Source organism: Rhinopithecus bieti, unplaced genomic scaffold, assembly GCF_001698545.2.
Source record: "Rhinopithecus bieti isolate Rb0 unplaced genomic scaffold, ASM169854v2 scaffold_1014, whole genome shotgun sequence".
In the NCBI taxonomy this organism is placed as follows: domain Eukaryota; kingdom Metazoa; phylum Chordata; class Mammalia; order Primates; family Cercopithecidae; genus Rhinopithecus; species Rhinopithecus bieti.
Genome location: NW_016803499.1, coordinates 4335781 through 4360821, shown reverse-complemented (window position 1 = coordinate 4360821; position 25041 = coordinate 4335781). Strand labels below are relative to the sequence as shown.

At 51.5% G+C, this 25041-nt stretch overlaps 1 protein-coding gene across 2 annotated transcripts in view; it reads left to right on the top strand.

Annotated features, from left to right (window-relative positions):
- SHANK2 (SH3 and multiple ankyrin repeat domains 2) overlaps positions 1-25041 on the top strand; it is a 667466-nt gene that overhangs the window by 309858 nt on the left and 332567 nt on the right. For both annotated transcript variants that reach the window (XM_017887194.1, XM_017887185.1), the window contains exons 12-13: positions 4067-4233; positions 14498-14611. In XM_017887194.1, the coding sequence (XP_017742683.1) occupies positions 4067-4233; positions 14498-14611 (281 nt within the window). The remainder of the gene's footprint in view (positions 1-4066; positions 4234-14497; positions 14612-25041) is intronic.

The window sequence follows — 25041 nt, the reverse complement described above, 5'->3', positions numbered from 1 at the left end:
TGTGGCTCACCCTCTGCCCTGCCCCAGCTACTGTCAACCCTGTCTGTCTGATTTTTCCTCTAGACTTTGACCCACCCTTTCCCCTCAGGAGGAAGCCCACGTGCCTCACCTTGCTCCCCCTGGAGTCCACCTATCTGGGTGCTTGGGGACTGATCCTGGGGCTGGGCTGACCTGACCTGCAGCCACTCCACCTGCTCAAGAGCATCCATGCAGCCTGGGGACACTGGGGTCACATGTGACCCCATCTCTAGGACTAACCTTCAGTCCTGATGGGGCCTAATGCATCCAGCTCCTCCAAGCGCCCATATCACACCCCCAGCCAGGACAGGGGGGTTGAGATGATGTTGGCATAGCCCTGTGTTCTGGCTGCTGCCCGTCCAGCCTGGATGACAGTCAATGCAGAGACAGTGACTGCCCTCGGAGCTGCGGTGGGGCTGAGAACTGAGCTTCTCATCTGCATTTTCTCATTTATTCTCTCAGCAACCACAGGGGGTGGGGATTCCCCCCACCCGCACCCTCTACCACCTATTTTACAAATAAGAAAATTAAGGCTCAGAGAGGTTAAGTGACTCACTGAAGGTCACACAGCTGGGGCAGATCATCCTGCGAGTGACGGGAGGTTCAGGCCATCCACAGAGCCCATGATGGCCACTGGCCTTGCTGGCTTCATCACTCGGGGCAGATGTGGGCAGGTACATTAAGGGACGTTCAAGGAGAGGAGGAATTCTGACCCTGGGGTGCTGTATTCTCCCGGAGTCCCCTTGGTTGCCGGGATTCTCCTCCCCACATCCCTGCTGGCCTGGGAGCCAGAGAGGAGACAGCTGTGAGATGCTCAGTGCCTGCAGTGCAGGCTCCCATCCCTCCCAGCTCTGGATCCTGTGCCAGTCCAGCCCTGAGTCAGGCTGAGCTGAATGAAAGCGTCTGAGTGCTGATGCACGTGCAGATGGCTGGGCAGGCTGGCAGGGAAGCCTCTCCGATGGGGGCCTGGCCTAGCGCTGCTGTTGCGTTTCTCAGCTCCCCTTGCAGAACAGGAAGTGCCTTTCCTCTGCTCCCTGGTGGCTCACTGAGCTATGCCTTTGGACAAAAGGAGGCCGCCAAACTTGGCTTTTGCAAGAGTTCCTGCTCCAGGAACTCCTGGGGTATTTGGGGATAAATGATGTCTATCGATGGGGAACAGTAGTCCTTTGGAATTCTCCTGGCTGTGCACATTGATGCGCTGCTGTGCCACACCGTGCCCAGTGGGCTCCATCTTGTGCCCAGGCTGTGTGGCAGTGACAGCACACCTGTGCCCCCAGGTGTCTGTGACTGCCACATTTGTGGCTGTGACTTGGGGGAGGAATGGCATCCTAGGGACAGGGGACAGGGAAGTCCTAGCTGCCTGCAGCCTCCTCTATCTCTCAATGTCCTCAGAGCCCAGGTAAGCATCCAAGACGCCCACCAGTTCCAGAAGAGGCCACTGTCCTGCCCTGTCTTGGCTCCCCGTGGTTTCAGGACAAATCTGAGATTTGGAGTCAGGCAGACAGACTGAGCGTTGAGGCCCAGGCTACTCCCTACAGAGTCATCAGAGTACATGGAGCCCGGGCTCCTCAAACACACTGACATGGGCAAGGTCCCTGTGACCAGATCTCACCATCCTAATGCTGAGAGAAGGAGTAAACAGCAGAACTAAATACAGCCCCGTTGCCCCTCTGTAATTTTATACAAGCACAGAGCAAACTATAAGGCAATTATCAGGGACACATGTGTCGGGTGATTACAGTAGTAAAGGCACGTGATGAGGGGGAGGCACATGTTAAAGGCCAAAAGAGGGTAGTCACATCCGCTTCTAGAACTTCCCTCTTCCCTACAAGCCTGTTTTGCATGGGTCCCTGTGTGCATGGGTCCTTCCTCCCTGTCCTCATAGAAAGGTCAATGCTGCCTCCATCGCCTCAGAGGCCACAGCACCTAAAGTATGGGAAGGGAACCATGGTCAGAGACCACTCGCTTCCCTTGGCCAGTGCCCTGTTGGAGGGTGCCAGCTGCAGGTGGACGCTTTCCCTGTCTTTCTGAGCATGTGCCCGGGAGGGCTGTCCTGAAATCCTGGCCAGCTTCTTCCTGTGGATGCGTTTGTTTGTAAGGACTCCCGTCCTGGCCACGTGCAGGTGCATCTCAGAGTACTTTGTGCAGCGTGTCCTGTCGCTGGGCCCTGTTAAGGTGTGTCTCACTGTTGGGTGTAGAAGTCAAGTTGAAAACATAGCTCTGTGCAAAATCAGTGACATACAGCAAGAACGGATATTTCTTCTTCTTATGTGTTTCACTGGGGACGCCGGGAACCGCACTGAGAGAACCGAGGTCATGAGCAATTTTGATGGAAGGTCCTGGGTGCTTCCTCGCCGGGTGTGACTGACGCTCACAGGGAGGTGGATAAAATGTCGGAAACCCAGGGCCTTCCTGGATCTCTTTCTCCACCTGAGTCTCTTTGGGTTTTTTTGTTTGTTTTTGTTTTTTTGAGACAGGATTTCACTCTGTCACCCAGGCTGGAGTGCAGTGGTGCAGTCATGGCTCACTGCAGCCTCGACCTCCTGGCCACAAGTGATTCTCTCACCTGAGCCTCCCAAGTAGCAAGAACCACAAATGCAATGCACACCACCATACCTGGCCAATTTTTGTTTTTTTGTTTGTTTGTTTTGTTTTGTAGAAATGAGGTTTCGTCATGTTGCCCAGGCTAGTCTTTTTAAAAATCGTGGCAAAATAGGCCAGGTGTGGTGGCTCATGCCTGTAACTTCAGCACTTTGGGAGGCCGAGGTGGGCGGATCATTTGAGGCCAGAAGTTTGAGACCAGGCTGGCCAACATGGTGAAACCCCGTCTCTACTAAAAGTACAAAAATTAGCCGGGCGTGGTGGCGGGCGCCTGTAGTCCCAGCTACTCGGGAAGCTGAGGCAGGAGAATCGCTTCAACCCAGGAGGCGGAGGTTGCAGTGAGCTGAGATCCGGCCACTGCACTCCAGCCTGGGTGACAGAGCAAGACTTTGTCTCAAAAAAATTAAAAAATGAAGTAAAATGGTGGCAAAATATATGTAACATGTAATTTACCACCTTAGAACCATTTTGAAGTGCAGTCCAGTGGCATTCAGTGGAATACTTTCGAGTGCTGTGCAGCCATCACCACCATCCATCTCCAGAACCTTCTGATCTTATGAAACCAAGACTGTGTCCCCATTGAACCCTCACTCCCCATTCTCTCCACCAGCCCCTGGCACCCCCCATTCTACTTTCTGTGTCCATGAATCTGACGGCTCTCGGGCCCTCGCATGGCTGGGATCACACAGTCTGTGTTCTATTGTGTCTGGCATATCTCACTGAGCTGTGTCCGCAAGGTTCACCTGCGGTGTAGCCTGTGTCAGAGTTTACTTCCTTTTTCCTTTTTTGAAGACAGTCTCACTTTGTCACCTAGGCTGGAGTGCAATGGTGCGATCTTGGCTCACTGCAACCTCTGCCTCCTGGGTTCAAGTGATTCTCCTGCCTCAGCCTCTCTGGTAGCTGGGATTACTGGTGCCCACCACATTCAGCTAGTTTTTGAATTTTTAGTAAAGACGAAGTTTCACCATGTTGGCCATGCTGGTCCCGAACTTGCGACCTCAGGTGGTCTGCCCACCTCGGCCTCTCAAAGTGCTGGGATTACAGGTGTGAGCCACCATACCTGGCCCAGAGTTTACTTCCTGATGGAGGCTAAACGGCGTTCCATTGTGTGTTTGGACCACGCTGTGTCTCTCCATTATTCTGTGGAGGGACCCTTGGGCTGCTGTGAACGGTGCCACTGTGAACGCGGGTGTGCAGATGTCTCCCCGAGTGGCTGCTGTCTATCCTTGCAGGGCAGACTCGTGAGTGGGATTGCTGGATCTGCCTGAATCTCTGACCACAGTGCTGACCCAGCCCGTTCCCGTCTTCCTCACTGTCTGGCGTCAGGAGTTCTGATGTGGCCGGCCGAGGCGCAGTGTGCGTTGAATGGCGTGGCTGTGGTTCTTGGAGGGTAGCTTGTGACCTCGTGACTCTGCTCTCTCTCTCTCTGCCCCCTTGCCTGGTCCAGGTCGCCTTTTGCTGCTGGTGCCAAGGACTCACTCTCGGCCTTCGAGTACCCGGGGCCCAAGCGGAAGCTCTACAGTGCCGTGCCCGGAAGGCTCTTCGTCGCCGTCAAGCCATACCAACCCCAAGTCGACGGCGAGATCCCCCTTCACCGTGGCGACAGGGTCAAAGGTCAGTGTCTGCTAGTTGTCCTCTGCTCCTGGAGTGAGGTCAGCCTGGGGCCCTTCAGCCGGCCTGCTGTGGGGACGATGTCCAAGGCACTGCTTCTCCATGGAAAGTACAGACCCCTGGAAGGGCAGGAATGGGGAACAGAGTGACGTTCCCAGAACCTTTCTCTCACTCTCCAGGAAGCTGCTGTGGTATCCTCAATGCTGGGTCTCAGGGATCGATGAGGACATGCCCATCGGGAATGAGATTCCACTTGAGAAGTGCAGTGGGAGAGCCAGATGAGGGTGCTGAAGAGCAGAACTCCTTTCCATCTGGAATCCCCTAAGTCTGAAGTGTCGGGGTGGGCCCTGGCATGGGTCAGCTTTGGGGTCTCCAGGTAGATGGTCCGGTGTGACCTGAGGCCTGGGGCCTGCAGTGTTCAAGGAAGAAAGTCTATCAGCTTGGAAGGAAAGACTCTCAAAGTAGAATCCTGGGAACCAGCGTTGAGAAGCCTGTGGGGTGCCACTGTCAACACTGGGTCAAGGGGTTAGACGCTGTTCCTGGGGTACTGGGGAGCCAGCGATAGTTTCTGCCCAGGGGAAATCAGGTGTGTGAGGCACTGCAGGAAGATAAAAGTAGGGTTGGAGGGAAGTTGGCAGTGGTGGCATCTGAGGCACGCAGCAGTTGTGGGCTGCAGGGGTTGTGTGGGGTGGTAGGAACTCACTGGGTGGAGCAAGAAAGGGCCAGCACACGTGGCCAGCACACCCAGGCCCTGCCATTGGAGGGCAGGCTTCCAGAAGATGCGTGGCACGGGTGGAAGGTGTGGCCCTTAGGGGTCAGTAGGCCCAGTTCAAATCCCGCCTTCCCCAGCTGGCTGCCGCCTGGCCCCCAGCAGGTAATTGACTCAGTTCCTTTCTCCGCGCTGCACACTGATCAGGTCAGCTTGACCTGGGTTACTGTAACATTCTAATGACGGCAGAGTCCTGCCCTCGTGCCTCATGGCCAGTGTTCCTGCTGCACACATATTTCATCATTTGATAGCATCAAACAAGTCCCTGGAGCTCTATTCATTTTTTTCAGTCATTTTTCTTTACATTAGATCATTTCTACTGGTTATTGTTTAAGTTCACTTACCCTTTCCTTTGAAATGTCCCTTTAGCTGTTAAGTCCATCTTTTGAGTTTTATAATTTCAGAAATTATGTTTGCTAGCTTTTCCAGGTATCTATTGTTATTGTTGCCTTTTATTTGCCAAGACCTCCTATTACTCTGTTGAGATTTTTTTGTTCATTAAAGACTTGTTTTTTTGTTTTGTTTTTACAACATTGTAGATTGGTAATTGTCACTTTAAAATTCCTCACACTTAACGCCATCAACTTGGCTGTCTCTCTGAGGACCAGTGCTGAGAGCCACCTTCCCTCCTCCCCACTGAGGCCAGCCCTGAGATGTCGGGTGATAGGGATGTCAAGGCCCCGCAGGTGGGGAGCAAGAAGGGCCATCTGTTCAGGGATCAGGGCCAATGCTGGCCTTGTTAGCAACCCCGTTCTAGGAAGTGAGAGCCGAGGTTCCTAGTTAGAGAATGTTTTCTGACCAGTCTGCACACTCAGGGCCACCCCCTAGGCCCAAGTGGGAGCCAAGGAGGTTCACTGTCCCTCCAGAGCAGGAAGGGATACATGGTCCTCCCGTCCAGGCCTGTCCCCATTGTCGAAAGGAGAAGCCTGGGGCTCAGGGGTTGGAGGGTGGGAGCTGCTCTTCTGTGAGTCCTGCTTGGAGCTCAATGATGCCCAGGGAGGAGGCTGGGGTGTGGCTGGCAGTTCCTGTAGGGCAGCCAGGTTAGTCCTGGACTTCCAAAGGGGCAGAGAGGCCTGTGAAGATGAACCTGGAGCCTGGGGCTGGGCATCTGTGGAGTCACTCAGGCATACCGACCCATGCTCCAGGAGGGGCAGAGCTGCAGACAGGCTCCCATGCTGTGAACTTGGCATGCATCCCCAGTCCCCTAGACATAGAGCAGAGGCCCGTGGAAGTGGGCACTGAACAGCTGAGAGTTCCTCGGAACGGACCCTGAGTTTGCAGCATGGATGAGCAGGAGGTCAAGGGAGAGGGGGAGCCAGCGATGAGCCCATCAGTGGGCCCAAGTCTCCCACAGGCCAGCAGTGGTAGGCAGACTTGAGGACCCAGGACTCGCAGGGGTCATGGGACATGGCAGGCGGATCCACATCTCACACCTTGATTCCCGGCAGCTCTGGTGGCCTTCAACTGTCCAACTCCCTGGGTTTGATAGAATGATCCAACAAAGGGAAGAAGGGAGGTCACGTGACTCCTGTCCAGGCCCCAGGACTGGGCCTCCTTGGCCTCTCTGCCCCTCCCCAGCACACTGGAGCCCAGCAGCACCTCCTCAAACATGACCAGACGGGAACCCGCCCCTTGCAGGAGTGTGGGGCGTGTGGGGAGCTGGGCCTGTCTCCCAGGGAGAACAGAAATGACAGAGCTTGGTTCCAAAACCCACACTTCAAAGGATCGATGGCAAAGGACTGCTGTTCTGAAAAGAGATTCGAGTGGGCCGCGCAGGCCATTTGCACACAATTGGCGCAGAGCCCCTTCCTGCTGCCAGCGGCGCCGCTCTTCCTTCCTGCCGAGCTGTCGGTGCCTCCCCCCCTTCACGGGGTGGCCCGCGCATCCTTGCTGCCTGCATGGCAGTGCTTAGAGGCGGGCGGGTCGAGCTGATCCACTGCCTGCAGAGCCCAGGCCCTTTGGAGGAATTCTGTCCCCTTGACATCAAGGGAACAACCTTTGTGGGCAGGAATCCCAGTTGCCTGGCTGGCAGGGGCAGGTCTGGGAGGGTTTCCAGAGAAACCAAACTCATTTTTTGCAGTAGAAGTCGGGCCCGGGCAGCAGGCAGGCAGGGTGGCTGTGACAGGTCCCAGGGTGATCCTGGGGTCCTGCTGATAACATTGCTGCTCCTGGCTCTTTCAGAAGGCTAATTTACATCTCCTCCATTCAGTCCCATTTGGGAAGGGGTGGACATTCCCAGTAGACAGTTGGATACCATGTACCTGGGAAAACATACCCAGCATTTTTCTCCTAAAATAAGGGGTGCCCAAGAATAGGTGTGTACATGTTCTGATTCCCCCACTGACCCTCCTTTTTTTCTTTTTTTTTTTTTTTTTTTAATTCAAGGGCTCTTCTTTGTCCTTCACTGTGCCTGACACATTCTTCCCTCCACCCCTGATAGTTCTTTATGCGAGATCTGGCATGAGGCCCCTGAGCCAGAGGCCTGTCCAAGCTGTGTACCCCGAGCCAGAGCCCTGTCCAAGGTGTGTACCCCGAGCCAGAGCCCTGTCCAAGGTGTGTACCCCGAGCCAGAGGCCTGTCCAAGCTGTGTACCCTGAGCCAGAGCCCTGTCGAAGCTGTGTACCCTGAGCCAGAGCCCTGTCCAAGCTGTGTACCCTGAGCCAGAGCCCTGTCCAAGGTGTGTACCCTGAGCCAGAGCCCTGTCCAAGGTGTGTACCCTGAGCCAGAGCCCTGTCCAAGGTGTGTACCCTGAGCCAGAGCCCTGTCCAAGGTGTGTACCCTGAGCCAGAGCCCTGTCCAAGGTGTGTACCCTGAGCCAGAGCCCTGTCCAAGGTGTGTACCCTGAGCCAGAGCCCTGTCCAAGGTGTGTACCCTGAGCCAGAGCCCTGTCCAAGGTGTGTACCCTGAGCCAGAGCCCTGTCCAAGGTGTGTACCCTGAGCCAGAGCCCTGTCCAAGGTGTGTACCCTGAGCCAGAGCCCTGTCCAAGCTGTGTACCTGAGTGCAGTTTCTCAGCCTCTCTTCCCAAAGTCCCTGCATCTGAGACATGAGGGGAGTTTGTTAAATGTGCAGATCTCCTGACCGTCCATCCCTACATCTGTAGAATTGTGTCTGCAAGGACACAGCCTAGGAATCTGAATAGTTAACGAGCTCCTCAGGTGATTTTGCAGCATTCCTGACTGTGACGAATTGTAGACCCTCTGCAGGCAGGACTATGTTTTCTTGTTTCCCAAGCGTGTGACACAGTGCTTGGAATGGGATAGATGATGGATGGATGCAATGGCTGGATGGGTGGGTGGGTGGGTGGGTGGATGGATGGGCAGGCATGCAGGCAGATGGATGATGGGCAGGCGTGCAGGCAGATGGACGGATGGATGGATAGGCAGATGGATAGGCGGGTGGGTGGATAGACAGATGAATTGATGAATGGGTGGACAGGTGGATAGATGGATGGGTAGATGGATAGATGGATGGGTGGATGGGTAGATGGGAAGATGGATGAGTGGGTGGGTGGATGGATGGATTAATGGATAGATCTATGGAAGGGTAGATGGGAAGATGGATCAATGTGTGGATGGATGGATGGATGGATGGATGGATGGATGGATGGATGGATAGATGGGTAGATAGATGAATGGGTAGATGGATAGATGGATGGATGGATGGATAGGTAGATGGATAGATGGATGGATGGATGGTTGGATGGGTAGATTGGAAGATGGATGGATGGGTAGATGGATAGATGGGTAGATGGATGAATGGGTGGATGGGTAGGTGGGAAGATGGATGAATGGGTGGGTGGATGGATGGATAGATGGATGGATGGGTGGATGGGCAGATGGAAAGATGGATGAATGGATAGATGGATGAATGGGCTGATGGATAGATGGGTGGATGAGTAGATGGGAAGATAGATGAATGGGTGGGTGGATGGATGGATGGGTGGGTGAGTAGATGTGAAGTTAGCATTAGGTGGATGGGTAGATGGATGGATGGGTAGATGGATGGATGGGTAGTTGGATGGATGGGTAGATGGATGGATGGGTAGATGGATGGATGGGTAGATGGATGGATGGGTAGATGGATGGATGGGTAGATGGATGGATGGGTAGATGGATGGATGGGTAGATGGATGGATGGGTAGATGGATGGATGGGTAGATGGATGGATGGGTAGATGGATGGATGGGTAGATGGATGGATGGGTAGATGGATGGATGGGTAGATGGATGGATGGGTAGATGGATGGATGGGTAGATGGATGGATGGGTAGATGGATGGATGGGTAGATGGATGGATGGGTAGATGGATGGATGGGTAGATGGATGGATGGGTAGATGGATGGATGGGTAGATGGATGGATGGGTAGATGGATGGATGGGTAGATGGATGGATGGGTGGGTGGGTGGGTAGATGGGAAATTGGGTGAATGGGTAGATGGATAGATGGATGGATGGGTAGATGGATGGATGGGTGGATGGGTAAATGGGAAGATAGATAAATGGGTGGGTAGGTGGGTGGATGGGCGGATGGATGGATGGATGGATGGATGGGTGGGCAAATGGATGGATGGGTGGAAATGTGGTTGAGTTTGATGGGTGGATGAATGAGTGGATGGATGGGTAGATGGATGGATGGGTAGGTGGGAGGATGGATGGATGGATGGGTGGGTGGATGGATGGATGGATGGATGGATACATGATTGAGTTTGATAGGTGCATGAATGAGTGGATAGATGGGTAGATGGATGGATGGGTAGGTGAGAGAATGGATGAATGGATGGGTGGGTGGGTGGGTGGATGGATGGATGGATGGATGAATGGATGGATGGATAGATGGATGGATACATGATTGAGTTTGATAGGTGGATGAATGAGTGGATAGATGGGTAGTTGGATAGGTGGTGAGTGAATGAGTGCATGGCAGCATGAAAGAATGACAGAGCTTTCTAACAGCAGTGTGTGTTTTGTCCCATACTCTCACCTCCATGCTTCCATCCTGGTTTTCCTCTGCTCAGACAACAGCTATCCCTGTGTTTTCCCATCAGCTCTTTCTTCAGGATTCGGCTGCCATGTCCCTTCCTTTAGGAGTGTCCCCGCCCCCACCTGCCATGCTCCATCTCTACTTTTTGGCCCAGGCCACACAGGCCTCTGATGCAGAATGTAGCACAGTGAGCATGGTCATTTTAGGGGTTCATTTATTTAACAGATACACAATGAACCCCTGAGGGTTCCTGGCCATGGGTGAGGCCTAGGGAAACAGTGATGATTGACCCTGCTTGCTGGAAGCCCCCATTCTAGCAAGCAAAAAACAGAACCCACGACATCGCATTGCCAATGCTGGGGGGTGGGGGGGTGGGGACGCCCACGTTTTTGCTCTGTGATATTAGGTGGTGGACAGTGAGGCCATCCTCCTCTTCTGAAGCTCCTCCAGGTGTTTGCCCCAACTCCTGCACCATCTTTGTGACCCCAGAGCCCAGCACAGTCCCTGGCCCAAGTAAGTCCTGGGTCAATTTAAGCAGAAGGAAATGCGTATTCAAGAACACCATGCATGGCTTGAAAGTAAAGATGGCCCAGAGGTACATTAGAAACCAGAGAGTTGGGTACAGAACAGGAGAAATGCTGGGTCTCAGCTCCTCCCTCCTCTGCAGTGACCTGGCGGGTTTCTGTACCCAGGCTGGGGTCAAGGCGGGAGAAGGTGGAGCGTAGCAGTGGGGTCGGAGCCACCCCTGTCCCAGCTCATCCAGTACAGGGAATCACTGCTGCTTTCCAGTTTGCAAGAGAGCTGCTGAGACAGGGAGCGGCCCACTGTGGTGGCCATGGTGAGGATGGCAGGGCTGGCCCTTCTCCAACCAGCTGAGCCCACTGTGGCCACAGGGAGCATTTGGGGCCCATAGTGAGATATGCAGTTGGTTCTCATAGGTGCCTTAAAGCCTCTGTGTTGGAGCAGACATGATGTTGAGGATGGACCTTCCTTCTAGCCAGGTTTCCCAGGGCCCCCAGCCATGTCGTATATGCCCCTCCCCGTGTCCTCATGCCCTGGGTGCAGTGCCTTCACCTGCTCTCCACCCACCATTCAAAGTGCTGCCTCTTGCTGCAGCGCTTGCCCCGAGTCTTGCCGTACCCCCTCCTTGCTTCAGTAGTCTTCCTTCTGCCCCTCGGTTTGGCTGGAACCGTTCTCATCTGATCCTCTGTGGTGGAGTCAGTCCTATCACACCGTGGCTCCCCTGTAAGTCTGGGGCTCCAGGGACAGGGTCCTTGACAATTTTTCCAGCCAGAGCACCCAGGGGCAAGGCAGGACTCCAGACTCCAGAATTCACCTGGTTGCCTGGTCAGAATTCACTCTCAGAATTCACCCTATTGTTCTGCATGGAGGAGGTGGGGCCACAGAGAGCACAGGAGACCCCGGGGTCCTCCAGCATCCCAGTGATGGGGCCAAGTCTCTGGCCTCCCAGCCCAGTGCTCACTCTTGTACTGCTGGGCGGAGGGGACTTCCTCTTCTCCTCCACCTCTTCTTACCCAGGGTGTGGAGTCTTTACTTTTGAATGAATTGCATCAGCAAACAATGGGGTAGCCAAGCCCAGCCCCTTCCTCACTACTTGAGGAACACCCATTCCTACCTGGACACAGATGTTCTGTCAGGGAGGCACTCAAGGCACAAACCCATCTCTTGCTCCCCATTCTCTGAAGAGGACCAGCAGGTACCATTTGCACAACCAGAAACCCAGAAGTGGTCCCTCCTCCATTCCCCTGCACCCTCGGCACAGATCCTGCTGTTTCTACACCCCTGATGCGAAGGCTCCCCGTGCTGGGGGACCCCTCGCAGCACATCACCTCTGCCTCCTTGTACGAGCCTGCTGGAAACAGCCTTTCATATTTTTGGTTGGTCTTATAGTAATGATAACACATCCCGAAGTGCATATTTGATAGAAATTAAATATGGAACTAAAAGGCATGATTCTCCTGGAGAGGGGAGTTTGGAAGGAAAGTCAGGCAAGAGCGTTGAGTCCTCATTCCACACTGGGCTCACGTGCCTCTGATTCATGCATAGCAACGCTTATGAGCTAGATAGTGTTGTCATGCTCTGATAAATTAGGAAACTGAGGCACAGAGAGACTGAGAAGTTTTCCCAAGCACCGCATAGCTAAGATGGGGCAGAGCTTCCGTGGAAGAAGATACCAGTCTCTACCTGTGCTGTTCCCTTCTCCCCAGGCCCATATGAAATAGCAGAATGACCTCACAGCAGTGAAGGAAGGAGAGCGTGGGTATCTTTGTGGGCATCGGCTCCTAACAGCACAGCAGCAAGTCCTTGGCCTCCCTTTGCAGCCCAGGGTACTGCTCTGAGATGACTCTCTCAGGTCCGGGGTTCTGCTGGGAAACTGGGCGGCATATCCCAGTCAGCTGGGCTGAGAGGAGCCCACAGGCCCCACATTGAGTTTTGGAGGAGATGCTTCAGGCAGTGATGATTGTCCTGGTCACCTGGGATGTGGCCGATATGTTTCAGTTAGGTCATTTCTTCAGGTTCTTAGGAACTTATAAAGTGGGGTTTTCAGTTCCATTAACTTTGAAAAATCATGGGCTGAGTGGTTCTCTGTCTGGCCTTTGAGATTAACATGAGGGCTAGAGCAAAACACTTCTGGAGCCATGATTCCTCTTTTAGCTGGTGCCTTTGGATCCTGAGTAATTTAAAAGAAGGTAAAGATGTGGAGAGATCAGATTGTTTTCTCCTAAGTAAGATACAGACCGGCTCAGTGGCTCACACCGGTAATCCCAAACACTTTGGGAGGTGGAGGCAGGCAGATTGCTTGAGCTTAGGGGTTTGAAAGCAGCCTGGGCAACATGGTGAGACCCTGTCTCTAAAAAAGTAATAGTAATAATAATCAATGAGGTGTAGTGGTACATGTCTGCCATCCCAGCTACTCAGGAGGCTGAGGTGGGAGGATCGCTTAAGCCTGGGAGGTCAAGGCTGCAGTGAGCTGTGATGGTGTCACTGCACTTCAGCCTGGGTGACAAAGCAGGACCCTGCCTCTAAAAAAAAAAAAAACAATCCTAAGATATAGATTTTCCTTCCTCACTTTGCCACTGCAGGCTTTGCAAGCTTTATGACAGAAATAGTTATCACAATGGGGCCGTGGGGACCGGTGGGGTCCTCGTGTCCTTCCCCCTACCCTCTAGTGTCATTGGGCTTATGTCCCTCACCCATGCTCAGCAGTTGAGTTTAAAAACAAACATGCTTTATTCTTCCAGCGGATGTTCACTGAGGGCCTACTGTGCACCCAGCACACGGCCCGGGGAGGGGTGCCTGTGTCTGGACTCAGCAACTTCCACCCTGGCTGGGGTGGCCGTGTCTGTCCAGCGATGTACGTGGTCCCCAGGACAAGGTCACTGTGTGGCCACCATCCCTTCTCTCCTGGGGAATTGGCTTCTTTCAATCGCAAGCCAGAAAGAAACCTGCTGTCCTTGCCAGCAACCACGTAATGAATAGCTTCCTGATTAATAAGCCAGCAGGCCGGTGGGCCGGGCCTCCAAGGGGCTGGTGCTGACTGTGTGAGGTTTTCAGTGCAGTCCCTTCCATTTTAAGTGAAGATAATTCCATGTCCACACCATTGTCAGACGATTCGTGAGCTACTCGCCCATCCACTGCTGTGATTGCTTTTCTTTTCTTTTTTTTTTTGACATGGAGTCTCACTCTGTCACCCAGGCTGGAGTGCAGTGGCACGATCTCTGCTCACTGCAAATTCCATCTTCCAGGTTCAAGTGATTCTCCTGCCTCAGCCTCCCGAGTAGCTGAGATTACAGGCATGTGCCCCCATGACTGGCTAATTTTTGTATTTTTAGTAGAGACAGGGTTTTGCTATGTTGGCCAGGCTGGTCTTGAACTTCTGACCTCAGATGGTACACCCGCCTTGGCCCCCCAAAGTGCTGGGATTACAGGCATGAGCCACCATGCCCGGCCCTCTGCTGTGATTCCTCCTTCCCCACACTTGTTTAAAAGATCTAGACATAGCCGGGCAGGTGGATTTTCTTTCCTCTAGGCCTTCTGTCTCCAGTTCTTGCCCAGGTTAGGAGGGGAAGGTATGACGTCATCATTTCCTCCCTGCTTTGTGGCAGTGCCCCCTGACTCCACTTTTATATCTGAAATCATTGGTGGTAAGGACAGCCAGGCACCACTGTTCCATCTCATGTGCAACACTGAAAGATGCTGCAGGGCTGCCATGCACATCCATTTGTATGACGTGGTGTCAAATACGTAAAGAGGCAAACATGTCAGCGCTTCATTCCTGTCTCATCACCTGAGGGGCAGAGGACACCTGTGGGCTGCAGTGGCGATGCTTCGACCCTCTTAGCACTGTCAGCGCTGAAGGAAGTGCAGCCACTTGCTCTGCCGGCCTGGCCAAGGGTGCACTGATTCTCCTGTCTCTGCCTAGCCCCCCTCTTCCTGTTCACCCTCAGGCCCTCCACGTCCCCCATGCTAACGCCTCTCCCATTTTGTCGTCTCTAGTTCTGAGCATCGGCGAAGGGGGCTTCTGGGAAGGCAGCGCCCGCGGCCATATCGGATGGTTTCCGGCGGAGTGCGTGGAGGAGGTCCAGTGTAAGCCCAGGGACAGCCAGGCAGGTAAGACGGGCGCTCGTGGCTGCCCACCCTTGGTCCCGCGGGCCCATCTCAGGCCCGTGGTCGGTGTTGTCCGTGGCAAGATTCGGCCATTGCGTCGTAGAAGGAAACTGAGTTGCAAATTCAGGACTTTCTAGATCTTTGGAAACAGGTTGGTTGCTTTCATTCCTCTGGGCTTCATCCAAACCAGAAATTCCTTACAAGATGGTGTGGAAGCTTTTAGTTAAAAGGCTGCTCAGTACACGTCCCAGAAAACTTGGACCGTATGTTCTAGCCGTCAGAGAAAGACATTGGGGGGTTGATTAGATTTCTTTTTCGATCTCTTCTATCGATGGCATGAAACAGGCAGCTTCCCATGTGCAGGCGAGACGCTCCCGTGCCACCCTGAGAACACATAGCAAACGCCTCCGTAAAAACTGCTCGAAAGAGTTCAGTGTTCCGACGGGAAGCCATTCCAGCATCTCTCTTAGAACCTCCAGATATAGCACTTGCTGAAAATCGTTTCGAAATTGATTGCCAAGAGATTGAATTGATTAAAATGTGAAGAGGAGACCACTTATATAAAATGGTACCGAGTGTGTGTGTGTGTGTGTGTGTGTACACACATGAGAGTGGGAGGAAAGTGAAGCCTTAAGTGTCTCATAGGAAGAAAGCAGTCTGCATGTGAACGGCGTCTGGCTTTTAGTAGAATCCCAGGCTCACAGAACATGTGTCAAGCAGCCACAGTCACTGCGGCCACCAACCACGCACACCTTCTTGCGCAGAGCCCGCCGTGTCTGAGCTCTGCCCAAATGGGCCCATTGCCCTATTTTTGAGGTTCCTAGTCTAGGGGCTCACTAGGTAGCCCTTCGCCATCTGATCAGATCTACCAGGGCCAGCCAGGCCCTACAGACATGTGCTCTGGAAAGCAAGGAGGAGTCTGTCCTGGACCCGGCTGGCTTTGCAGTCTCTAGCAGGGAGGCTCAGTGGGTTTTCTGTCTGAGATCTTGGCTTCAACGGGGGCTCAGTTCGTGCCGCAGCTTCCCCGCTGATGAGTCCCTGCTCAGGCTTAGACACCAGACGGTATTGTGGGGTATCAAGGTAAGACATGTCCCAGACTTAACCATGAAGGAAGCTGGGAATGTGCTCTGCTCAGAAAGCGGCCAGGTGGGAGGGACTGTGCTTTTCTGGATGTGGCGGTGACAATGTTACCAACAAAACTGGTCTTCCCAAGAATGGGGTCTTTCCCTGTTGTGTGCTACACAGCCAGCATCCAGAAGCAAAAGTGAGCTTCAGACAGCACAGGCTTTATTTGATGGCCATGGAACGGAGAAGCAGGAGCTTGGCTCACAGATCCATTTCTCAGCTCCCAAGAGCTGGGAAGTCACAGAGCTGGGGCCTCTGTAATGAAGGGATTGGGCGTTAAATCAAGGGGAAGAATATTCATGTCTTTTCTGGAAATGGGCAGGGAGCTTCTCAGAACCGGTGTGCCGCCTTCCTTTCTGTCCTTTTCTGGTTTCGTTCTGTTGTTGTCATGGTGATTGTCAACTATCCTGGTGCTGGTGGGAGGGTCATTTAGCATGGAAATCAGATTCTAATGAGGTTAGAGGTTCTTCAGAAGCCAAGTGAGCCGCCATCTTGGATCCCACTAGTCTTAGCCTTTTTGGTCACCAGGGGAAACTTCTTGACCTCAGGCATCCTGTTGCCTCAAGATAAGAAAGTTGAACCAGGTAGGCCACACGGGCTTTACACTGGGTAGCAATCACACTGAGCACTGGCACAGGTCAGACCTCCAAGCCCTGCCATTGCCCGTTCATCCCTGGTCCATACCCACCCTCTCCTGCAAGCAACCTGCCTTTGCCTCACTTGTCTGAGAAGGGCCAGGCCCTGGAGGTCAGCTTGCCTCCCACGGTTGCTCAATGCCTTCCTTCTCCCTGTCCTCCAGTCCTCCTCTTCCTGGGCAGCCACCACTCCTCCCTCTCCTGGGACTCACCTTCAGAGCCACACTGGCTGGCCTCCCTCCACTCTTTTGTTGGAAGGACTCAACTGTGTCAGCACCGGGCTTTGCCGGCTATGCCACACGTGGATGGGACAGCCCTGGAGGGCTGCATAGGGGGATCATTTGAGCTTCGTGCTCTCTCCATCCTCCAGAGAGTAGTGGCCTCCTGTATAGTGTGCAGGAGGCAGCAGGGCAGCTGGAACAACCTGCCTTCCTCCTCTCTCCTGTGGGCTTTTCCTGCCCATCTGCCAGCATTGCCCTGTGTGCCCTAGAAGAGAACGTATGACTTCCTCCAGCCCAGTTGACAGGGTACCCACCCGGGGCAGGTGGGCGAGGTGGAGTCTGCCAGAAGACGCGCATCCTGCGCAGGCAGCTTCCAGAGAAGCAGAGGTTTGTGTTTGTGTTTACTGTGGGAGGAGGTTATTGGGGTAAGACAGAGGTTTCTAGACGGATGATCTTGTTCCAGCTCACACTCCCAGGACGATGTCCTTGATAAAACCGTATTTTCTACCTGGGCTGATGCAGGTGTAAGTCTCACTGGGCTTATGTTAGGACATCACCCGGGCTGCATTCCATTCTGCGGTCTGTGGGAGAGAATTTGTTTCCTTGCCTTTCCAGCATCCTTGGCTCATGGCCCCTTCATCCATCTCCAAAGCCAACACCTGTTGGTAGGGTCCTTCTTCCATTGCATCTCCCCAACCCTCCCTTCTTCCTCCTCTTCTTCCACTTTTAAGAACCTGTGTGATTATGGCCAGGTGCAGTGGCTCACACCTGTAATCCCAGCACTTTGGGAGGCCGAGGTGGGCAGATGGCTTGAGGCCAGGAGTTCGAGACCAGCCTGGACAACATGGTGAAACCCTGTCTCTACTAAAAATGCAATAGTAAAAATGGTGGCACACATCTGTAGTCCCAGCTACTTGGGAGGCTGAGGCAGGAAAATTGCTTGAACCTGGGAGGCGGAGGTTGCAGTGAGCCAAGATTGCACCACTGCACTCCAGCCTGGGCAACAGAGCAAGACTCCATCTTAAAAAAAAGAAGAAGAAGAAAAATAAAAGAAGGAAAGGGAAAAGCAAAGGGAAGGAAAGGAACCTGTGTGATTAGATGGGCCCACCTTGCTAATCCAGGTCAAGTAAACTGATGGGCCGCCTTAATTCTGCCTGCAACCTTAATTCCCTTTTGCCTTACGGGCACATATTCACAGATTCTAGGAATTAGGACCTGGGCATCCTTGGGAGGAGCCCTCTTTCTCCCTAACACAGATAACAAAAATGAACATAAAGACTCTCCTCTAACACAAAGGCTGTGGGTCAGAGAAGGAAGGTGTCTCTGTGACCTGGGGTGGAACGAGGTGTACCACAGTCACAGCACAGAGGAGTTGAGGAGGGTGGGGAGGATTCCACAGTGGTTCCTGCTGGGTTCTGTTTGCCCTTGGGCGTTCTAAGATCGTGACTTAGCACCTTCTTTTGTATTATCTTCTTTTATAGAGGTGTGATTTACATACAGGAAAACACAAAGATTATAAGAAAAATCTAGTTCAATGCATCTTGACAAATGTATATACCCATGTCTCCAACTGCAAATAAGATATTAAAACTTTCCTTCACAGGCTGGGTGCAGTGGCCCATGCCTGTAATCCTAGCACCTTGGGAGGCCGAGGCGGGTGAGTCACTTGAGGTCAGGAGTTTGAGACCATCCTGGGCAAGATGGTGAAACCTGTCTCTACTAAAGATACAAAAATTAACTGGGTGTGATGGTGCGTGCCTGTAATCCCAGCTACTTGGGAGGCCAAGGCACAAGAATCACCTGAACCTGGGAGGTGGAGGTGGCAGTGAGCCAAGATCACACCATTGCACTCCAGCCTGGATGACAAGAACAAAACTCTGTCTCAAAAAATATATAAAATAATTTTTAAAAACACCTTTCCTTAACCCCAGGAAGTGATCTCAGACTGTCTTCAGCCATCCCTCCCCATACCACAACAGAAGCAAGTGCGATTCTGATTTCTACCAGTTTTGCCTATCATTGGATTTCTTATAGAGGGGACCCTGCAGCTTGTATTCTCGGGCCTAACTTCTTTCCCTCAGCCTAATGCCTGGGATATCAGCTATGTATTGCAGGACTCAGTGGTTTATAATTTTGTGTGTGTGTAATTTTTTTTTTTCTGTTACCCAGACTGGAGTACAGTGGTATCATCTCAGCTCACTACACCCTCCAACTCCAGGGTTCAAGTGATTCTTATGCCTCAGCCTCCCTAGTAGCTGGGATTACAGGCTCCCACCATCACACCTGGCTCATTTTTGTATTTTTAATAAGGAGGGGATTTCACCATGTTGGCCAGACTGGTTTCGAACTCCTGACCCCAAGGGATCCACCTACCTTGACCTCCCAAAGTGCTGGGATTACAGGCATGATCCACTGTGCCCAGACAGCAGTTTATAAATGTTTATTGCTGGGTAGTGTTCTGTGATGTATTTACACCACAGTTTGATCATTCTGCTGATGATGGACGTGTGGATTGCTTCTCAGTTTTAGCTAATGTGAATGAAACCTGCTAAAAAAGGTTTTCGTGTGAGTCCTTCTAAGGACATACATTTTTATTTCTCTAGGTAGAAAACTGCTGGGTTGTATGATAACATTTTCATTTTGTAAGAAACTACCACACAGTTCTCCAAAGTGCTGTCCCATTTTGTTCTCCTACCAGCAGTGTGTGAGAGTTCCAGTTGCTCCACTTTCTCATCAACATTTGGCAATATTGGTCTGTTTAACTTTAGCTATTCTAATGGATATGAAATGATACCTTACTGTGGGTGTAATTTGCATTTTTCTGGTGATGATTATTAAGCGTCTTTTTGTGTGCTCATTGCTTTATGTATTGCTTCTTTAAGTCTTTGGTTCATTTTTAATGGTGGTGTTCATCTTCCTAATTGGTTTGTAGGAGTTCTTTATATATTCTGTTTATCAGTCCTTTGTCAAATATATGCTGCATTTTTCCAAGCCTGTGACTTGCCTTCTCATTTTTCTAACTACAGTCATCTCTCAATATACATGGGGATTAGTTCCAGGACACCACCGCCTCACACCATATACCAAAATCCACCTCAGGTCCCATAGTCAGCTCCATGGAACCTGTGTATGTGAAGTCAGCCCTCTGTATATGCAGGTTTTATATCACACAGTGTGTTTTCTTTTTTTTTTTTTTTTTTTTTTTTTTTTTTTTTCTTTTTTTTTTTTTTTTTTTTTTTGACGACGGAGTCCCCCCTTGCTTCTGCCCCCAGGCTTATGGAGTGCAAGTGGCCGGGCTCTCAGCCTCACTGCAAGCTCCGCCTTTTCCGGGTCGAACGCATTCCCTCCTGTCACTCAGCCCTCGAGTAGCTGGGACTACAGGCGCCGCCTCGTTCGCCTTGGCTAGTTTTTTTTGTATTTTTTCTAGTAGAGACGAGGGTTTCAACGAATAATTAGCCCAGGATGGTCTCGATCTCCTGACTCATGATCCGCTGGTCCTCGGCATCCAAAGTGCTGGGATTACGGCTCTGGAGCGTGAGCCACCGCGCCCGGCCCACACAGTGGTGTTTTCAATCTACATTTTAGTTGAAAAATCGCCGGGGCGGCGGGTGGGCTCAAAAATCCACCGCGGTGGCTCAAAATCCACATATAAGTAGACCCATGCAGTTCAAACCCATGTTCAAGGGTCAACTGTATATCTTTTAATGAGTAGAAGCGTTTTTTAAATTTTGAATCTAATAAAAATTATTCTTTTTTTCTTTCACGTTAGTGCTTTTTGTCACTTTTTTCTTTTGAGTCAGGGTCTTGCTTTGTCATCCAAGTGGGAATGCAGTGGTGCCGTCATGGCTCATTACATGCCTTGACTTCCCAGGCTCAAATGATTCTCCTGCCTTATTTTAAAATTTATTTTATTATTATATCTTTCTGTAGAGACAAGTTCTCACTATGTTGCCCAGGCTGTTTTTGAACTCCTAGGCACAAGTAACCCTCCTGCCTCAGCCTCCCAAAGTGCTGGGATTATAGGTGTGAACCACCATGCCTGGCCCTTCTTGAGCTTTTTTTGATGTTGAAAATTAGAAGACTTTGAATATACATAGAATCTGGAAGATGGTACAAAATGTTTTTAGATGTTCCCATCCAGCAAGCTCTTTCTACACAATCGGCCTTGTTTGCATCCTTGGAAGCTGTTTCTCTTTTATGGAGCACCACTGCTTTATATTGTAAAATGAACATTTAGTTGGTAAACCCCATTCATGAATATTAAGTGAAATAAGTGAGTGACTCACAGAATGAATAACTCAGTAAAGAAGTGGCTGCTCAGGACCCAGTGAATTCTTATCGCCTCATGACAGTCACTGGAGGTTGGGGGTGATAAACAGCAAAATCAAATGGTGGTCTTCGTTGGTTGGTTTGTTGATTAGCTGGTCAACTGGCTGGCTGGCTGACTGGTTGGTTGGTTGGTTGGTTGGTTGGTTGGTTGGTTGGTTGGCTGGTTGGTTGATTAGCTGACTAGCTGACTGGGTGGATGGGTGGGTGGGTGGATGGATGGATGGATGGATGGATGGATGAATGGATGGATGATTAATTAGCTAGCTGACTGGTTGGCTGGCTGGCTGGTTGATTAGCTCTCTGGCTGACTGAATAGTTGGTTGGTTGGTTGATTAGCTGTCTGGCTGGCTGACTGGTTGGTTGGTTGATTAACTGGTTGGTTGGCTGACTGGCTGGTTGGTTGGTTGGTTGGTTGGTTGGTTAGCTGGCTGGCTGGCTGGTTGGTTGGTTGGATGGATGGATGGATGGATGGTTGGTCAAATAATAGAAGTTCAGCTTAGTTCCATGAATAGTTTGGTGGTTATACCTTCAAGATATGATGGGCTTACTCACCTGAACCTTAGTTGTAATTTCTTAAGGCTGCATGTTTATGGGACTTCACAGTCTTCAGTGGGCTTTCCTGCATGCTGTCTCATCCAACCTTCTGGAATAAGTAGGGCAGGAATCATCACCTGCATTGTACACATAAGCATCCCCATCCCAGCATGTTGGAGCACACAGATAGGGAGTTACTGGGCAAGGACCATGACCCATTGTTTGTGACTACTAATGCTTGAGCTGTGACCTGTACCTGCATCAGGGCAGCGTTTCTCATGCAGTGATCAGGGTGGTGATCCTGATGTGTGACTGCCAGTGATTAATCCTCCTGCATATCCACCTGAAGCAGTGGGGAAGCAGAAACATATCTAGGTCTGTTCTCAGCTCAGCTGTCTCTGGCTGGCTCTGAGTAGACTTCTTTATCTGAAATGTGAAGGCTGGAGATGATGAGTGTGAAGAGTTGGGGGCAAGTTTATGATCGTAGCTTTTTTGTTTCTGTGCATAAGAGACAGAGGCATGCCCAGATTTATAAAATCTCACCTCTTTGCATGCATCAGCCCAGAGACCTGAGAGCAAAGTGCCACATATGACTATGTTGTTATAGCAGGAGGAGAGGCATCTTGGAAGATGGTGCTCTGGAAAATTGGTGGCTAATTACATGCATGTCCTCACCCCATCCTACTAGAGTTTAAGCTCCCTGAGGGCAGGGACACCTGTGTCCTGCACGGTGCCTATCCAGGACAGAGTGCATATCAGTTGGCCCAGCACGTTAGTGAAAAGGAGGTTGGGTGGTGTCGCACTTGATCAGCTTGATCAGTCAGGAGTTGGAAGGTCTGGCTTTTGTCTAGACTCTAAAGCTTTCCACCCGTTTGTATAAGGTAGGACAATGTCAGCTGCTATGACAAGTGAACCCACAACTTCAGTGGCTTAATGGAGTGCAGGTTTTTTTTCCTGCCCAGTTGCTACCCAGTGTGGTCTCTTCTGGTCAACAGATGGGCTGATTTTCTCCATGATGTGACCAAGCAGTCCAGGCTCTTCCATTATGTGGCCTGGTCATCCTCGAGGGCCTTAGGGCCCCCTGCCCGCAGCCTGCAGAGACAGGGAGGGAGAATGGATAAACGCTGCCCTCTTGTGTGAGGCTCTGGCACAGCAGGGACACACGTCATTACCCGTGACACCCTGTGGAGGGAACCTGGATGCTGCAGATGCTGGGCCCTGTGGTCCAGGGCCAGTCACCTCCTGGTGACTCTTTGAGTCAAGATTCTCCAGAGAAAACGACCAGTAGGACACAGATGTAGATACAGATAGAGCATATGTATTAAGAGACTCATTTCAAGGAATTGGCTCACCCAATTGTGGGAACAGGCGAGTCTAAAATCCTCTGGGCAGTCCAGCAGCCTGGAACACCGGACAGGAGCTGGTGCTGCAGCCTGGAGGCAGAATTTCTTCTTCCTCAGAGAAACTTCGATTTTGCTCTTGAGTCCTTTTAACTGATTGGAGGAGGCCCACCCACATTACTGAGAAAAATTTTGACTTCAAGCCAACAGACTGTAAATGTTAGCCACATCTACAAAATACCCTCCCAGCAACACCTAGGCTAGTGCTTGGCTGCATAATTGGGTGCTATACCCTGGTCAGTTGGCCCATAAAGCTGAGCCTCTGGGGCCAGACATGCGCCCTGGATGGAGGGACAGTGCCCACCTCCCCTGCTGGGGACCTTGACTGCCTTCCGCATCTTCCAAGGCATTGATTTCCTCATCTGTGAATTCAGGCTGGTGGATTGTAGAATCACTTGATCCTTCCTCCTCAGAATTGTACAAATTAAAATCAGGGCTGCCCCGGATGATGTATCTTGACTAAGAAACAAAGATAAAATATTTTCAAAGTAATCAGTTGGCACCCATGGATGAGGCAGTTTATGAAAAATGAATGCAATGCATGTGCATGCAATTTTCAGCGACACATCTTATGTGTACATGGAAACTGTCAGGCCAGGGCTCTCTGTTTATCCCTGAGAAAATGACAAGGCCAAGCAGCACCGAAGTAAATCGTATTTTAGCTGCTGAAACAAAGAAAAGACTTAACCATCAGTGAGCACCATTCATGTAGAACATGATGAGAAAATGGGTGTGATGTGTCACCACTGTACATCCCTGTTTCCATCCTCCAGAGACAGGTAGGATCTGGTCACCTGAAAGTCACTGAGGTAGGAGTGGTGGCCTCACAGCCAGGCAGCTCAGACCGGGGCATAAGATGCCACATTCTCAACTCTTACTTCACTCCTGGGCACCTACCCAGATGAGCACCCCAGTGTAGTTTTGGCATGTCCTGTGCTGTGTGCGCTGCCAGAGCTTGTTGGAGTCGGGATCCTCAATCAGCTACAGAGACCACTGAGGAAGTGACTTGATGGGATTCTCTGCCAAATGGGCTTCCAGAATCTTCTGGCTGACTCCCTGGTGCAGGGCTCTCAACTGGGTAGAAGATATGAGTGTAGGATGGGATTAGCCGCGCCTTCCCTTGACTGGCCACTCTTGTGGGATAAGTCTGCGTTCAAGAATAGTCCCCGTGGCTCTCTAGAAGTTTCTAGAAGCTAGCCATAAGCACAGGGTCTAGATCAGAAAGTCAGAGCTCTGACCAGGGAACAGATGTGGTTTGCAGTGTGTCCTTTCTACTTTTTTGTGGCACTCAACGGAGAAGAGAGAGGACCTCATCTGAACCTCCTAATTGCCCTTTATGGAAGGTGCCTTTATGATCCCTGATTATTCATCAGGAAACGTGTGTTGTGTATGTGTCCAGGAAGCATGTGTGCCAGGCTGTCCACATTCCCAAGCTCTCTTTCCATGGACTGTTCCCATTCAGAATCTCTGCCATGGACTCTCCTTTCCAGCCACTCTCTAATTTACCAGCGTAAGGGGCCCTTACTGGGAGCATCTTACAGCTTCGCGTTGTCATTTGCTCTGAGAAGTGTCTCCGGACTGCCACCAGCCCCACACCCCAAGGGCTAATGGGCACAACATTCTCGGATCTCTCCTTCAGATCATGTGAACCCGACAGGGTGGTGGTGAGGCTGGCATGTGTTTCCTCCTCCCAGAAATCGCCCCGAGTGCAGTGCATTGCTCCTCTGCCATCTGAAGCCACACCTGGAGCCGTCCCCTCCTGTCACCAATAGGACACCTTGTGTCCTTGCAGGAGAAGGATGGGGACCTCTTAGTTTTGCCGACTATTTTGTGACTGCAGCAGTCCCCCGTTATCTTCAGGGGATACGTCCCAAGATCCCCATTGGGTGCCTGAAACAAGGGACAGTGCTGAACCCTGTATTGCATATACCGTGTTTTTGGTCTGGTATCAGAGCCAGCTCCTAAGTGACTAACCAGTGGGTGGTGTAGACAGCAGGAGTACGCTGGACAAAGAGATGAGTCACTTCCCCTGGGCGGAACGGCACTCGACATCATGCTACTCAGAATGGCGTGCAATTGAAAACTTTTCAATTGTTTTTTTCTGGACTTTTCTGTTCATTATTTTCAGACTTCAATTGACCGTGGGTGATTAAAACCTCAGAAAGTGAAACCATGGATAAAGGGGGACT